The following is an 18407-nucleotide window of genomic DNA, read 5'->3' as shown; positions in this document are numbered from 1 at the left end:
GGCTGAAGACATGGGGTAAGGAGGAAAGGGAAATGAAAGAAGAGCCACAACAAGGAAAATATTGTGCTCCTGGAAATGAAACTTCACGGTGCTGGGACTCCCCCTTAGAAGCCTGGGGCCTGACTCAGCACACACTGATAAATGCTAAAGAGGATTTGCTCAGGAGGAGAGCAAAGTGAGACTTCCCCACAGCCATCTTCGCCCACTTGACACACTTGGGTGTCTCCTTTCTCTTTTCCCATAGTGCTCGGGGCTCCCCAGTCACCCCACTGAGCTGGTCTGGATGTCCCTTTTCTGGCAGAAGGCAGGCCCCATGGTTGCTTTCCACCTTATGGATAAAATCTAATCATTAATCAAAGAAGGTAAGTGACAGTGAGAGGGGGAGGTTAATACAGATCTCAGAGAATGTCTTTTGGGACTTTTTGAGTATTTTTTCAACAACAGATTTTAGCCAGTATATCTCTATAGCAATGTACTATCTATTATTACTATTGTTGCTGTTATTTCACTTTATTGTCCTTTAATATTCAATCTCAAGATGAATGAATTTTACATTTTTCTCATTTGGGACAAATTACTAAGTGTTTAAGGGGCTATTTTATAGGTTTCATTTTAAAAATGACTCAAAGAAATACTTTTGTTCTTGAAACAGTTGTTTCCCAAGGGTATTGAAAGAGGCAATACATTGATGTCTGTCCACTAACTCTATAACTTCTGTCAAGGATAGAAATAAAATTTCTGTTCATAAAAGAAGAGTTGAGATAGTGAAGATTAACAAGAAGTTAAGATCTCAGCCTGAATTTTCCCAGGAGCATCTTTATCCTTTTTAATCAGGGAAAAAGAGAAAACATGGGGTTTCCTAAAGGAACTTGTACCAAGTGAAAAACAACAAACAATCCAAGAGTGCACACCCCTCCAACTGGAATACAAATTTCAAATCTTGCTAGAAGGCCAGTTCTCTGAGCTCTTTAGGACTCTAACCAGTTATACACAAAGGGCATGTACCTTACTACAGTGTGAAAATATAAGAAAATCTTATCCGTGTGCTTTGTCAGTTTCACAAATGGTCTGAACGATCACAAAAAAAAGAAAGAAAGGAGAGACAGGATCAACTGATCCTGGGAGTCTTACAAAGTCACTCTATTCTGCTTGTATTTGAGAAAAAAATAAAACACCTTTGCTATGATTGACCACATCATAAGGAACTCAAGAAGCTAGAGGAAGACAACATAAGAAGGAAGAGAAAGGACGCGACGAGAAGAAATGATGAGAGACGAGAAGGAGAAAATGTCAGCTCCAATCAAGCTGCCCCATCAAAGGACTGCTTGCTCAGATCCTGATTCCATGGTCAGAGGCTCCAGTGCCCTGAGCATCTTTCCATTTTTGCGGTTCTCATCTCTTCACTTCTCCCATAGCCAATAATGACAAGAAATAGAATAAATGTCTCTGTTTAGGTGGTAGGTGGAGCAAGGGGTTTTCTAAGTTTCTTAGAAACTTAGTTTTCTTAAGTTTCCAAAGGAGCAGCGAGATCTGGGTAAAGAAAGTAAGGAAGGCACCACTGCTCCCCCAGAATCTCTAGAGGGACAAGTGAAGCTTCTCATCTTTGAGCTCCCCACATTTAATATAGGTTTCTCTCTGAGGTCCTTCAGCATCTCCTGCCCCACCCGAAGAGAGTAAGTATACCCGTGGAAATCCCCTGAGCCAACTAGCACATGCTGTACCAAAATATTGTGTCTTGACTTTGTTCTTTTACATCTTCACAACTAAAGGAAAGAGATACAATCAAAATGATAGTCCACTTGAATGATAAACAAGAGAATTTAAAGAGACATGACCCAATTACTCACCCATGGAGTGACAGCCTGTGAGCAGTTCATGAGGTCTGTGTTGCTGGATGGCTATAATTTGTGATTTTTCTTTGAACACTTAGTTCATGGAAATTTATAATTGCAGCTTTCTTGAAAGGATATTCAGCCCAACACGCAATCAGGCTTATAATTGTCTAACTGAGCATTCAAAGAAAAATCAGAAGTGAGAACACAAATTATCATTTGATGCACAAAATTGTCACCGTTTATTTATGTCACTCTTCATGGAAGATGTGTGGAAAATGTCAAAAGAAGGCCTCAGCAGATGGAGGAGGTAGACTGTGTCCCATTCAGTTGGCTTCTTGCTTTAAAATGTTCTTTGAATTTGTAATCCATTGTATGACGTTATGAACTAGGCACCCCATGTCTGGCACTGGGTCTGCCTCAACTCTGAAGAGGAGCTTCCAGGGACTAGCACAAATGCCCCACCTCTTCTTTTCACCTCTTACAAGTTTGTCACAGTACCTGCAACAATGTGCTTAGTCGCTCAGTCTTGTCCGACTCTTTCCAACCCCATGGACTGTAGCCTGCCAGGCTCCTCTGTCCATGGGGATTCTCCAGGCAAGAATACTGGAGTGGGTTGCCATGCCCTTCTCCAGGGGATCTTCCCAACCCAGGGATCAAACCCAGGCCTCCTGCATTGCAGGCAGATTCTTTACTAACTGAACCACCAAGGAAGCCCACCTGTAACAATAAGACAAGCTAACTCATGTGGCTTTCTAAGACTGTTTTACACTGGGGCAAGGGATGTTATTCATCTTGGTTACTATAGCCATTCTTGGGGCTTCCCTGGTGGCTCAGAAAGTAAAGAATCTGCCTGCAATGCAGGAGGCCTGGGTTCAATTTCTGGGTTGAGAAGAGTCCCTGGAGGAAGAAATGGCCACTCCAGTATTCTTGCCTAGAAAGTCCCATTGACAGAGGAGCCTGGCGGGTTACAGTCCATGATGTCTCAAAGAGTCCCATACGACTGAGTGACTAACACTTTCCCACTTTCCCATAGCATTCTTACAGGTTCATAGGACCGATGTTACCCAGTAACAGTGAATTGAACAGAAGTTTATGTCACTGTCCATTCAGCATCTCTGTAATTGTCATCCTATATTCACAGTCTTGTGGATTTTTCTAAAAAAAAAAAAAAAAGGTGAATCAAGACAGTGGTATTTCAGGGCCAGAATCCAGGTTAGATTATCCACAGATGTAAGCAAAAGTGTGTTGATGGCAGAACTGCTATCTACCTATGACTCTGAACACCAATGATGTGGAAGAGCATCCAACAATTACTAAGAAGTTATCCAGGCTTAGGCTTCCCTGGTGACTCAGCGGTAAAGAATCTTCCCGCAACATAGGAGCTGTGGGTTCCATCCCTGGGTCAGGAAGGTCCCCTGGAGCAGGGCATGGTAACCCTCTCTAGTATTCTTGCCTAGAGAAGTCCATGGACAGAGGAGCCTGGCAGGCTACAGTCCATAGCAAAGAGCTGGATGCTGAAGCGACTTAGCATGCACACAGCCAGGCTTGACAAATATCACTGTTTTAACCATGAGGCTGTGTTGAGGACAGTTTTTATGGACAAACTAGTTTAAGGAGAGTCTGAAAGACCTCTATCATTGTCTCAGAATTTTGTCCTGTATACGTTGGTACCAGTGTGGCATGCATGTACCTTATATTCTTGAAAAGCTGTGTGGCTATCAGATTTTCACAAATAGAATCCTATTTTAAATACACAGAGAAAATTGTTTAATCCATTAAACAAAGGGTCGGCAGATTTTTTCTGTAAAGAGCCAGACAGTGAAGATTTTACACTTTGTGTAATGTACAGTTTCTGTCTCAGTGACTTTACTGTGACGATACAATAACAAAGCAACCATGTCTCAACACAACTTTACTTATAAGACCAAGTGTATGTGTTAGTCGCTCAGTCGTATCCAACTCTTTGTGACCCCATGAACTGTAGCCCACCAAGCTCCTCTGTACATGGAATTCTCCAGGCAAAAATACTGGAGTGGCTTGCCATTCGCTTCTCCAGGGGATCTTTCCAACTCAGGGATCGGACCCAGGTCTCCTGCATAGCAGGCTGATTCTTTACGGTCTGAGCCACCAGGGCAGCCCACCACAAGAACAAGTAGTGGGCCAAATTTGGCTCCTGGGCCATAGCTTGGCAACTTCTACATTAAACAAGTAATTCTCAAGTGCCTGCTACGATGGATGAGGCATAAGTAACCACCAGAAATACACAAAAAACACAACAGAAAAGTGACTGTATTTGTGGAACTCTATCATGTATGTTCAGAGATGGGAGGTAGACAATTTAAAATATACCCTCAATAAATGACTTCATTAAGTGCACAGTCTTCCTTTACAGCAACACTCAGTCAGACAAGCAATTGATAAACTTTGTCTGTTTAGATTTTTGTCTCATGATTCTTTTAAAGTGGATCTAAGATAGTTCAAGCCTAGAATTGAATCCACCACCTCCATCTGAAATAAGGCCAGTACATTTGAGGGCAGCCAGGGATGCCAAAGAGGTACCAGCCTCTGAAAGGCTCCATCCCTTCCTTTCCTCTGCTTCTGCTTACAACAGCAATACTTTTACTCACACTTCCTGTTTCTGGCACTTGCCTTCTTTTCTTCTGTTTAGACTTCCCCCCTACTTCCCCCCTGTGGTTAAACAAGTATAAAGTCCTAAAGCTATAGATTTAAGTTGCTCTCTCTCTCTCTCTCATTCATTCCTACGCATAGGCTCACGCGCTTGCTGTCTCCTCTGTTTCTCTCAGAATGACACTTCTAAGTATTGCTTTGGGTACGCTTTTCTATTTACTTCAAGCCGTTTCTGGAGAAAGCGGCTATGCAGAGAATGGTGAGTCATTTCTGATTTTTCTTCAGGATTTCAGATGATTCCTAGCATCTATTTCAGTTGCTCAGATCCCTAATAGACTGGAATGGGGCACTGGGTTAAATTTAAGGGAGTTTGAGGGCTTACCACCATTTTGCCTGTTCTAACCACCAGGACAGGGGGCCTGGGGCCAAAACTGCAAGTGGTCTATAAAGGCTTAGAATTGTTAAGGGATGCACTTGACTCTCCCAATATGAATCTTAAATATTTGTTGATGCCTCTGATCTTACAAAAAGAACACCCATAGAGACACAATGGTTATGCTTGTTAGAGAACCTTCAAGGTAACTTTACCTTGCCAAGAAAAGAAGCTCATTTTGTTTTGCTTTAGCTTTTTAGGAGGCTCCGAAAACACCACTTTCAAGATAAAATAATATCTAGAAACAACCACTTTGTCTGCACTTACCTTTGCTGTTTTCTCAGCACCTACTCCAGTATCTAGAACATAGTAGACATTTAACAAATATTTGAAAATTTCTTCAAAATACTTTAGTTTTGGTGTGATCATGTGGTATTCTTAGTGAATAACTGAATGGGGTAAGATCTGAATGAGTTCTCTTTGAAATATGTTTAACTGTATCCAGCCAATGAATTTATCATCATATAATAATTATCTTTAGAATCCTTAAATACTTAATACCTAGAGGCAGATGCTGTCTAATTTGTAAATCTATTGTAATTACAACTGAAATTACTCAAGGGTGAAGTGGCCCAGAGGAGCCACCTGGAAACTTGGACCACCAAATTGTTCCTGAAAATTAACTGCTTTCACTTTAAGATTTAAAAAGTATTTGCCTAGTGAAGATATCAAGCACGTCAGCCTAATGACTCAGCTTAGATAGCTTAAGTCATGTAATCACTAAGGAAGGAAATCCCTAGCATATTTTAGTTAATGGAATTTTCAGAGGGTTGACATTTTTATAGTGTGACTGTGAATGAATCACTTTGTGGGGGATGATAATTATTTCATGGTAAATGTTGTCTTGTGTCTGTACAAACAGATGCTTGGCAGGTAACACATAAATCTTACCCTTTGGAATATAATATATCCCTTCTGCTTCCCTACCCAACACAGTGGTCATTTTATTTTAAAAACAAATTAAGGATTCTAATTGAAAGCTGAGTTTTCACTTCAACTTTTTAAACTTCAGGGTATTTTTTAAGAGATCTGTAACCACCCATCCACATGATTACATCAAAATACTTCTCGGTTTGAGGTGTCAGGAATTCAAAATAATCAACTGCTCTTTGTTAAAGATAAGTTAGTTCTCTGATAAGCATAAGAGTTATCAAAAGAAGATACTTTTTTAAAAATCCAAATCATTTATACTTTTAATCAACTAAGCCCTTCCAGTAGGAAAACTTCTAAACCACAAGAACCACATTCTTGTCTGTAACACATATTTCAAAAATTCTAATTTTTATAGTGAGCATTTTAAAAAACTCACTATTCATAAGCTCTATGTAATTTCAAAGCTGTAGTCATAATAATACCTTTGACAAAACACTCTTTTTCAAAGGAACCCCCAAAGATTTCATGTATATCCTTTGAATTAGAATTCTTTTTTTTTCACCTTTTCTTTATTTCTCAAAGAATGTGATAATAGTCTTAGCTAGCCCTTATTGAGTGTTTTCTGTGTTCTAAGCAAGATCTTTGTACTCAGTGATTCCTCATAATAACATGAATTTAAATATCAGAACCCTGAAGCTTAGAGAGGATCTGATGAAGGATCACAGCTACACAGTGGAACAGCCAGGATTTAAATCCACATCTGTCCAGCTCTGGTGCTGAAGGTCTTAACCACTGTGTATATGACTCTTAATTAAGCTGAGAGCAGATATGACATTCTCTCTGTAAAATGCCATGCAATTTTGCAGGTTATTGAGGGGACTTTTCTTGTTTACAAAGCAACTTTGGCTCCGAATCAGTGAGCTCAGAACCTGCTAAACAACCAATGAGCTATTTCTCAAAACACAGCCATTTTAACTATATGACCACTACTTTTTTCTCTTTCATGGAAGTATCATTAATTTACAATGTTGTGTTAGTTTCAAGTATAGAGCAAAGTGATTCAGTTATACGTATATAGAGAGACACACACACACATATGTATATGTCTTTTTCAGACTCTTTTCCATTATAGATTATTACAAGATATTGAGTATAGTTCCCCGTGCTTTGCAGTAGTGTTTTATTATTTACCTATGTTATATATAGTAGTATGTATATGTTAATCCCAAATTCCTAATTTATCTGCCTCCCACCCCACCTTCCACCCTTTGGTAAATTAGGTAAGTTTGTTTTCTATGTCTGTGAATCTATTTTTATTTTGTAAATAATTTCATTTGTATCATTTTTTTTAGATTCTACATATAAGCAATATCATATGATATTTATTTTTCTCTGTCTGACTTACTTATCTTAGTATGATAGTCTCTACATCCATCCATGTTGCAGCAAATAATAGCAATTATTTCATTCTTTTTCATGGCTGAGTAATATTCCTATATATATATATATATATATATATATATATATATACACACACACACACACACATACATACACACACACACACACACACACACACACACACATATATATATATATACATACTACATGTTTTTTTTATCAATTCAACTGTCAATGGACCTTTAGGTTGCTTCCATGTCTTGGCTATTGTAAGTGGTCACTGCTTTACAGAATGTATAAGAATATACAGCAAATTTGCTTTGCCAGATTGGATGGCTAAGGGTAGCAGGAGTGCTTTGTTCTGTTGATACCCAGAATCTACTAAAGTCTGCTCTCTCTGGCTTAAGAGTTAAAGAGTTTTGGAGACAAAGTTGACCCACAAATGTCTGAATCCAAAGAGTAATGTAGGTTCTATTGTACCAGATTGGTAGACGTTCTAAGGAAGAGAAAATATTTAGAGTGCATGAGTACTGCCAGATAAGGGCAGGCTAAAGCCACCCAGAATCATTCCATCAAGAAAGGTGCCAGCAATTAGGGGACTGGACCTCACTCTGTAATATTAGGAGCAAATATATTTTGACATGGAAGCCCCGAATAGTGGACTGCCCCTCATTATTTAAAACTGCCATTAAAAAGAGGGCCATGTCCAGCTGAAATACAGTTCAGTTCAGTCACTTAGTCGTGTCCAACTCTTTGCGACCCCATGGTCTGCAGCACGCCAGACTCCCCTGTCCATCACCAACTCCTGGAGTTTGCTCAAACTCATGTCCTTTAAGTGGGTGATACCATCTAACCATCTCATCCTCTGTCGTCCCCTTCTCCTCCTGCCTTAGATCTTTCCCAGCATCAGGAGTCTGCTGGTGGCAAAATTGTGAGCTCGATAGACTCTAGGTATAGTCAGAAAGAGCAGTGCCTGCAGCTCTTACCTAGGTGCGGCTCTTCAAGATTTGTTGCTTTGACTGAACTGACCTTTCTCTCAACTGGTTGGTTCACTCACAACCAGCTTTACTAATTTTCCCAAAGAACTACTGGGTTGTTGAAGTAAAGAGGGTTCTGTCTGTAATCCCATGGCCTTCAGGATACTCAGTTGGGGTTTAATTTTCAGTATATTCTCTATCCTATTTAAAGCCAGTGCTGTGTTGTATTGTGCTTAGTAGCTCAGTCATGTCTGACTTTTTGCGACCCCACCAGGCTCCTCTGTCCATGGGGATTCTCCAGGCAAGAATACTGGAGTGGGTTGCCATGCCCTTCTCCAAGGGATCTCCCCAACCCCTGGAGCTTCAATTTTCTAGTATCAGTGGCCAAAGTAATTTCAGTATCAATGGACCTTGAAGCAGTCATAGCTCACACTCAATCTCTCCAAGAATGGCTTTGGTTACTCTGGATTTTCTCAGATCCCAGATGGAGTATCTTTGATGACATATTTTTCTTTATTAAATACTATTAAATATACACACAAATATATATATTTAATCTTAGGGGCCTCAATCCATCTTAAGAAATCAAATACTATTTCTGAAAGACAGTACTTTCCAAAAGCAATGGCATAAAAATTCTGGTTTCCCACATGCTTCTAAAATTTTGCTCATATTCATAAAACACAATATCTCTAAAAGGAGGATATATTAGCACAGAAGTAGCATCTTTAAGATTCATGGGAAGCTCCACCAGGTCTGAGCCCTGTGATGTAATTTTTTCTGATCCTGTTTGCCTCAGTTAGTAGCTTAAGACAAGTGGCTTTAAATAAATATTCACACAATGGGAAAAATCAATGGGACTTTTAGGTGGGATATCTGTTTAGGTAAGGGGAAGCTACCATTTTAAGACGTGAACTTCTCACTGCAAGATAGCTATCATCTTTCATTCATTCAAAAACAATTCTTGGGAGGCAATAAAGGAAGATTAGTAATAAAGTACAAGGTTAGATTAGGTGGCACATAAATAATAGAGTATCTCATTTAAATGTATAGACTAACAAAAGAAATACTCATTATATAAAAGAAAGGATGTGTTTAGTGTCTCATTCTAGATTTCCAATGCACTTGCCCAATAGCAAGATATTTATAAATCTTTGGAGACTATCAATTGTGATGACTTTTTTCTGTTAGGAAAAAATCTGTGCTCATTAAGCTTTGTTTGAGTTTTGTCATTTTGTTTGCTTTTATTTTATTTATTTATTTTATTTTTTTTTTTTTTTTTGAAGTCCTATTCCTTGCCTCTGCCCTTGGGCTTTCCTTCTTTAGACAAACAATCACCACTCCTTCATGTCTGCCGTGAAAGGCTACCATTTCAGCAACATCAGTTCAGATTGCACAAGAGGGCACTTCTTGGCTTCATTAACATCTGTAGGTTTGTTCCTTGCCAGGAGATTTTGACGATGCAGAACTGGATGACTACTCATTCTCATGCTACAGTCAGCTGGAAGTGGATGGACTCCAGCACTTGCTGACCTGCATGTTTGATGACTCGGACATCAACAGCACCAATCTGGAATTTGAAATATGGTGAGGAATGGTGCCTTCAATGGGTGCTTAGAAATCCTTGATCTCTCTTTCATATACTGCACAGCAACAGCTGCGAAGGAGAGTGTGGGGGCTAATTATCAAATATTAAAATCAAGTAAATTCCAAAAACTTCCTCAAACTCCTTGTCTTTCACCAAGAGACTCAAGCAAAGAAACACTCAGGAGCTCATCTTTCAGGTCCTCGCTGCTACAGCCAAATGATGGTGTGGATGTGGGAGGTCCCACATCCCTCCTGACTTCATGGCAGAATTTAAATTCTGATTGTCCTAGTTCACTCCTCCCCTAATGGCTCTTTGCCCAACATGGAACAATCTAGTGTCTTCAAGCCATATTCCTGGGCGGGTGCCTGGTTTCTGATCCTAACACGAGCACTTAACTAGCTTTTTAACCTACAGTAAGTTGTGTAGCTTATCTATTCCTTTGTTTCTTCACCTGTTAAATACCACCTCATAGGGAGATGTGATGGTTAAATAATTTAATACTTCAATTATTTAATTAGATGATACATCCAGTATGTAATAAGTAATGAAAAAGAGGCACTAAGTCAAAACTCTGTGAATCTAGACCCAACGGCCACCCAGCCAGTTGCCGATACCAGTTTTCTAAAAATCCACAGGAAGAAATTGACTCTGGGTTTCATGGAGCCACTAAGAAAGGTAAAAAGAAAGAGAAAGTCTCTTAGCGGATTTGAAAGTTTAGTAAAGAGCTCAGAGAACTTATCTTCTCCCTCTTCCACAAAACATCTCTTGTTGCCAATAGTTACTATCTCTGATCACTTAAAAAAAATACTCTGTCATGAAATTCTGACTTGTGGCTATTTCCAAATTCATATCAGATGACCTAATTTTAGTTAGTTGTGTAGTAAGGAAAATGAGTCAAAATCTACCAGTAGTAAAAGAGGGCTTCTTATATTCCATAGACAGCCAATCTCCCACAATACATGGTCTTGACAAGCCCTGGATCCCAGGTCTTATGTTAATTCCCTGCCTCTGTGCATGCAATGTCTCCTGCTAAGATCTTTGGATAAATATGACCTTGAACTTGAGTGCCATAGTGTGTTCTCATTCTGCCTCTGTCAGTTCACTTCTATCACATGCTTTCCAGGAATAACATACATCTAGAGAAGAGGAACCTACAATGTCCAAAGTCTTTGCAACAAGTACACTCCACTAAAGCTGCTGAACAACTCATTCAAAAGATGCACATCATTTTTGTGGGCAAAACCCCCTCTGACACAGAGGTCTGCTCTGCCTCTCCAGCCAGCTGGGTGGTAAACAGCAGTGGTTTTCTTTGGAGAGGCGGAGGTTGACCTTCTGTCCACTTTCACTCATAACAGTGTCTGACCACTTCCTTGGCCACTTGAACAAACTTCCCCACTTCCTTTCACAAGTCTCTTGATTTCTCCTGTCATATTTTAACCTGTCCGTAGCCTCTGTTTGGGTTGCTAGGTTGGATTCAGATATTCCCATTGGAAAGGGATTGTTTTAAGAAATGTTTTCCACGTTAAAAAGTAAGCATGAAGCCCTTAGTAGGCTGAGATGCTTCTGGAGGGCAGTCATTTTCGCAGTTAGCCACAACTTGAGGGGAAGATTCGTGCAACTCCTGGATTCTGAGCAGCCGTGTAGCTCAAGTTAAGTGTGTGTTAAGTCATTTCAGTCATACCTGACTCTTTGTGATTCTATGGACTATAGCCCACCAGGCTCCTCCTGGGATTCTCCAGACAAGAATACTGGAATGGGTTGCCGTGCCCTCCTCCAGGGGATCTTCTCGGCCCAGGGATCGAACCTGCATCTCTTATGTCTTCTGCATTGGCAGGATTTTGTGTTTTGTTTTGTTTTGTTTTTTTTACCACTTAGGGCCACCTGGGGCTGTAGCTCAAGTTAAAGCCCCCTTAAATAGTGTTGAATTTGCTGCTAAATTTGGACTTCTTTCCCCCAAAATTGCTTTATGCAAGCTTTTCCTTTTTTTCTGTGAATATAAATTTATAAAGAAAGAAATTGGAAATCACTGAAAACTGAGTTCTGCTGAAGTCTTTACACAGGTGAGATTTTTGATGGAAACCAGATGTTTCCCAGAGGGCTCACCAGGGTCATTTTCCAACAAGCACTTACCACCTGCCTGATCTGGCCACCAGACTCCCAGACTTAGAAACCAATAATTTCATGTTCAACATGTGGATCCATCTCTTGGAGATGGACTAGCCAAAATCACAGAGGCAAATGACCAGCATGCCAAGTGACAACTTGACATGGATAAATGCAACTCTTGTAGTGACCTAAATATTCATCCCACGCTCAAGTCTTTGAGGGGAGGTGACAGAAAGGGCAGTAGATCATACATCAGTATAAATCCATTCTCACTGGGGGACCTAGAAACTTTTTGTTCACCAGCACTCTAACCGGCTCCCAGGTACTGGCAGTGACAAAGCTGAAGCTCCAGAAACAGGCAGGAAGTTGTCATCCTAATAATCAATACAACCAATAACTAGCTCTGTGACTCAAGAATCACATTTAAAATCTGATCACAACAACCGTTCACACTGGGGTAGGAGGATTAGTGTTTGGCTTATGGTTGGTGCCTGTAAATGATATTTAATTTTGTATCATGGGATTTTCATTTAAACATGTGATCCAAAGGTTCAGTAAATATAGAAGCAAAACAAAAGAAATCTGTTGGTTGATTTTATTGATAAAACCAGAGTTATTTGATTCAGATCTCAAAGTGGTTAATTTTCTTTTTTAATTTAGTTGCTAGCCTTTAAAAATCTAGGTATGTCTTTGAAGTTCAGACTTGGTAATACTGGTCCCAGACAGCAAAAATCAACTGAACAGAATTCTGATGGCTTCTATAGATGGGGAATTAAATCTCAGCCCTGAAGTTAGCCCACTGTTCTCATTTTTATTACCCACGTGGACACCATAGGCATGTAAATTTGGGCCCCTGCTTTTTAGTTGTTTGCATAATTTTCACAGGCAGGTCTCAGAAGGTAGTTGTATTTCCTTTATTTCCACATTCGCGAAGGCACCACAGTCACTCCCATGTGCCACCTACAGATACCACTTCAAATATGTCATTTTTTTTTTCATCAATTACCACCAACATCACAGGCTACATCCCACCCAGGCTACCTCATATTCCTGACTTAACTGGCAATATCTGTCAAGTGTTGTTAATCTAGTCCTTTCTAAACCATACTAACTTTTGAGAAGATTCTGTCTTTTAGGACCAAATGAGGAATAACCTCTGTGGTTTGTTTTTAGTATTTCCATGTAAATACCTGTTTGCACCAACAAGAGAAATGTGTTTATCACACTAAACTACACAAGTTTGTAGGAGATTGAGGAAAGTGGCATTGAGGTGAAGAATCCTGTGGTCCCCCGAAGTCTCTATTTTCAGAAAAAAGGAATTTGCGTAAGTAGCTTAGGGTTGATGTCCTCCATGGGGCCAATCTTGCTAGCCTCTGAGTCTACTTGGGTAACCTGTAGTGATCTTTCCTCCCCACTAAAATACCCTAAACAGCTCTATTCAACAGAAATATAATATGACCCACAAATGTGGGAGTGATATCAGATCAGATCAGTCGCTCAGTCATGTCCGACTCTGTGACCCCATGAATCGCAGCACGCCAGGCCTCCCTGTCCATCACCAACTCCCGGAGTTCACTGAGACTCACGTCCATCGAGTCACTGATGCCATCCAGCCATCTCATCCTCTGTCGTCCCCTTCTCCTCCTGCCCCCAATCCCTCCCAGCATCAGAGTCTTTTCCAATGAGTCAACTCTTCACATGAGGTGGCCAAAGTACTGGAGTTTCAGCTTTAGCATCATTCCTTCCAAAGAAATCCCAGGGCTGATCTCCTTCAGAATGGACTGGTTGGATCTCCTTGCAGTCCAAGGGACTCTCAAGAGTCTTCTCCAACACCACAGTTCAAAATGTAATTTAAATTGTCTAGTAGCCACGTTTAAAAAAAAATAAGTGAAAATTAATTTTAATAATGTCTTATTTAATGTAATATTGCCAAAATATTATCATTTCAACCTACATGAACAAAAAATATGAACAGTATGAACATAAATATTCATAAGGTATTTTGAATATCTACATCTTCAAAATCTGATATTTCCTATTTGGAGCACATCTCAATTTAGACAAGCCATATTTCAAAGATTCAATATCCATATGAGGGGCTGTGGCCATTGTGTTGAGGAGTGTAGTCCTAGAACATTCCTAATCCTAGCAATACACACTTAGCACCAAGTAAGTTGTTTTAATTTAATTGAGTGAATGGAAATGAATTGGACTGACTCGAGTTGAGCCACTCACGGGAGACACTGAATTTCCTCTGGTCACCTGAAGCCAGGGTCAGTGGCACGAAACGAGGCTGTCTGTTCTAGACCACAGTTGTCTCTTAGTCCCCTGTCATGGCTTCTCCACAAAGAGCAGGCCCTAGCGCTCAGGGCCCTTAAAGGGTGCCCAGCCTTGAGGGGTCGCTAAGAGTCCGACACGACGGAGAGACTTCACTTTCACTCTTCACTGTCCTGCACTGGAGAAGGAAATGGCAACCCACTCCAGTGTTCTTGCCTGGAGAATCCCAGGGATGGTGGAGACTGGTGGGCTGCCATCTATGGGGTCGCGCAGAGTCAGACACAACTGAAGCAACTTAGCAGCAGCAGCAGCAGCAGCCTTGTAAGACAGCCATGTGGTGATGCTTTATTGTTGTTGCTCATTACTCACATTTCTTGAAAAGCAAGAATGAATTGAGAATATCAGTTTAGATTCTTCTCAAATGTCCAACAGTACTGGAACATTCCTACATGCCACAGATCTGCAATTGAACATTCCACACACATCTGCTAGAGAGCTCAGGAATGATCCTGGAAAGGGCTTATATATGCATATGCACAGAAAAAGTGTACACACATCCAGTTTGACCACAGAAAACCAACACACATTCTAAATTGTGGGTAGCAAAGGACCTTTGGAGAATATACTCTCCATATTTTTTCTTTTCTAAAAAAAATCTGATTAATGAAAAGAATTCTCTTCACAGAAGCCAACCATTTTCTTCCACCATCCTCACTTCCAATTTGACCCAGTTAACTTCTTTTTAGGACTCTGTGGCTGGATTTAAAGGGCATGTTGGGAAAACAAACTGGTAACCATGGTTATCACAAGAGATGTAAATCAAGCTGGGGGTTGAAGGAAAGAAGAGAAATGAGTAATTTTCCTTTTACTCTGCATTGTTTATTTTTACAGTGAGAATAGACACTCTGCTTTAATTTAATGTTTATGTCATTTGTTAATTTCATTTTACTTTCTTTTTTGATTACAGTTCACTTGGGGGATAAAGTTTACCTATGGTAAAATGTACAAATACTAAATGAGTTTTGAGAAACATATATGACATGTTGCCATCACCTCAGTTGAGATGCAGAAAATTCCTTTCCCCCTAGAAGGACTCATCATGTCCCCTTTCAATCTCTCATCTCCTGTGAGAAATCACAGTTTTGAATTCTATCACCCTTTGGTTTTGCTGATTTCTGATAGTTCTTATAAATGAAATAATACACTGCTCCCTCTTTTCTGTCTGACTTTTTTCACACAACAAAATGTTTTTGAGATTTATCCATGGTTTGCTTATCTCATAGCTCATCTTCCCAATTGCTGAGTATTAATTCCACTGTTCAAATATACCATAGATTTTTTTTGAACTTTTACTATTGTCCTCATCCATCTTTACAAATTATTGATCAAAGTTAGATTGTGAGGTTTTATTTCTTTACCTAAATATATAAGTTAAGTAAATATCTCTCTGTAATAGTTAGCAGGGAGGAAGGGTTGAGGAGAGGGATAGTTAGGAAGTCTGGGATTGACAGGTACACACTGCTATATTTTAAATGGATAACCAACAAAGACCTACTGTATAGCACAGGGAACTCTGTTCAATATTATGTAACAATCTAAGTGGGAAAGAATTTGAAAAAGAATAGATACATGTACGTTTTTGTAGTTTTTGTTGTTGTTTAGCTGCTAAGTCCAGTCTGACTCCCAAACTCCTCTGTCCACGGGATTACCCAGGCAAGAATACTAGAGTAGGTTGCAATGACTTCCTCCAGAGGATCATCCTGACCCAGGGATCAAACCTGTGTCTCTTACACTGACAGGCAGATTCTTTACTGCTGAGCCACTGGAAAGCCCTAGATACATGTGTATGTATAACCAAATCACTTAGTTGTACACCTGAAACCAACACAACATCGTTAATCAGCTATACTCCAGCAAATTTATCACAATTTTTTTTTTTACTTTACAATATTGTATTGGTTTTGCCATACATCAACATGCATCCGCCACGGGTGTACACGTGTTCCCCATCCTGAACCCCCCTCCCACCTCCCTCCCCATACCATCCCTCTGGGTCATCCCAGTGCACCAGCCCCAAGCTTCCCTGCATCGAACCTGGACTGGTGATTCATTTCTTATATGATATTATACATGTTTCAAAGCCATTCTCCCAAATCATCCCCCACCTCCCTCTCCCACAGAGTCCAAAAGACTGTTCTATACATCTATGTCTCTTTTGCTGTCTTGCATACAGGGTTGTCATTACCATCTTTCTAAATTCCATATATATGTGTTAGTATACTGTATTGGTGTTTTCTTTCTGGCTTACTTCACTCTGTATAATAGGCTCCAGTTTCATCCACCTCATTAGAACTGATTCAAATGTATTCTTTTTAATGGCTGAGTAATACTCCATTGTGTATATGTACCACAGCTTTCTTATCCATTCATCTGCTGATGGACATCTAGGTTGCTTCCATGTCCTGGCTATTATAAACAGTGCTGCGATGAACATTGGGGTACATGTGTCTCTTTCAATTCTGGTTTCCTCGGTGTGTATGCCCAGCAGTTGGATTGCTGGATCATATGGCAGTTCTATTTCCAGTTTTTTAAGGAATCTCCACGCTGTTCTCCATAGTGGCTGTACTAGTTTGCATTCCCATGAACAGTGTAAGAGGGTTCCCTTTTCTCCACACCCTCTCCAGCATTTATTGCTTGTAGACTTGGATCACAGCCATTCTTACTGGCGTGAAATTTTTAATGCTTTGTTTTTTGATGGACATTTGAGTTTTCTCAAGTTTGAGATTATTCTTTTTTAAGTTATCATTAACATTCTTTCATAAATCAGTTTAATATAAATTTTCACTTCTTTGAAGTAAAAACCTCGGAGTGGAATTACTGTATCACTGGGGGGGGGGGTGTATTTACCTTTATAAGAAACTGCCCAACAAGTTTTCCAAAGTAGTTATATCATTCTACTCTCCTTCTCTCAATGTATGAGAACTGCACATCATTCCCAATATTTGACTTTGAAATAGTATCTCATGATTTTATTACATTTTGCAAATGACAAATAACATTGACCACTTTTTCATATACTGTTGGCCATTTATATATATTCTCTTGGCAAATATCTGCTAGACTTTTGTCTTTTTTCATTGAATTATTTGTCCCTTGGGTGTGAATTCTTCATATGCTCTACATACAATTATGATGTTAGATATATGTACTACAACTATTTTCTGCTATTTCATTTTATTAATGAATTGTTATCAATGAATCTGCTATTCCCATTTTATTTTATTAATGGCATATTTTAATAAGCAAAAGGTTTTCATTTGATGCAGCCCAATTTATTTTATTTTTCTTTTTTATATTTAGTGTTTTTGTGTTATGACTATATTTATGTCTACCCTCAAAGTTAGGAAGATATTTTCTCATGTTTTATTCTAAACAGTTCATAATTTTAGTATTTATATTTAGAACTATACTCCATACCCAATTAATTTTTGTGAAATTGAGGTTCATATTTTCCACATATTTGCTCAATTGTTCCAGGACTATTTGCTGAAGAGATTTGTTTCCACTGAATTCATTGGTTGCATGTATTTAAAATCAATTAACCTTAGATGTATGAGTCTATTTCAGAACATTATATTTTCCATTGGTCGATATTTCTATCCTTGTGACAGTGCCAAGCTGTCTTGATGGTCATAACCTTATAGTAAGTTCGAAATCAAGTCTCCGAGTCCTTCATCTTTGTTCTGCTTTTTTTCAGTGTTGTTTGGCTATTCTGAGTTCTTTGTGTTTCCGCATAAATTTTAAAATAAGCTCCCCAATTTTTTAAAAGTCCTGCTGAGATTTTTATTAAAATTATATATACCAATTTGGGGGAAACTTTCATCTTTTCAGCACTCAATTTGCTAATCCATGAATGTAGCTCTCTGTTTAGATTTCCTTTAATAGCTGTCAGGAATATTTTGTAATTTCCTTTGGAAAGGCCTTAAACATCTTTTATTAATTTTATTTCTAAGCATTTTATGTTTCATTGCTATCATAAGTGGAGCTGTTATTTTTTTAAATTTATTTTCCAATTTTTGGACACTATAGTAATAGGACTGACTTTTATAAACTGACCTTAATGAAATCACTATATTAGTTCCTGTAATTGTGTTGGAATATCTTTATAGTTTTCCATGTGAACAAACATGTCTGAAAATAAAGAAAATTTCATTTTCTTTCTTTTCAAACTAATGATTTTTATTTGTTTCTCTTACCTTATGCACTGGTTAGAACTTACAGTATACTGT

The 18407-nt window shown here is 39.1% G+C and overlaps 1 protein-coding gene across 4 annotated transcripts in view; it reads left to right on the top strand.

Moving 5' to 3' along the window:
• The first annotated feature begins 257 nt into the window (after positions 1–257).
• The window catches only part of IL7R (interleukin 7 receptor), a 40077-nt gene continuing 21927 nt past the window's right edge, over positions 258–18407 (top strand). The window contains exons 1-2 of one of the 4 annotated variants that reach the window (XM_024981295.2): positions 258–362; positions 9596–9734. In XM_024981295.2, coding sequence (XP_024837063.1) covers positions 9685–9734 — 50 coding nt within the window. In that variant the 5' untranslated portion in view covers positions 258–362; positions 9596–9684. Of the gene's footprint in view, positions 363–4571; positions 4723–9579; positions 9735–18407 lie in introns of those variants that run through there. The other 3 variants (XM_059878728.1, NM_001205887.1, XM_024981294.2) reach the window with 3 other exon arrangements.

Source organism: Bos taurus, chromosome 20 (genome assembly GCF_002263795.3).
Source record: "Bos taurus isolate L1 Dominette 01449 registration number 42190680 breed Hereford chromosome 20, ARS-UCD2.0, whole genome shotgun sequence".
Classification (NCBI taxonomy): Eukaryota; Metazoa; Chordata; class Mammalia; order Artiodactyla; family Bovidae; genus Bos; species Bos taurus.
The sequence above is the reverse complement of the archived record's forward strand: the minus strand, read 5'-3'. Positions and strand labels throughout refer to the sequence as shown.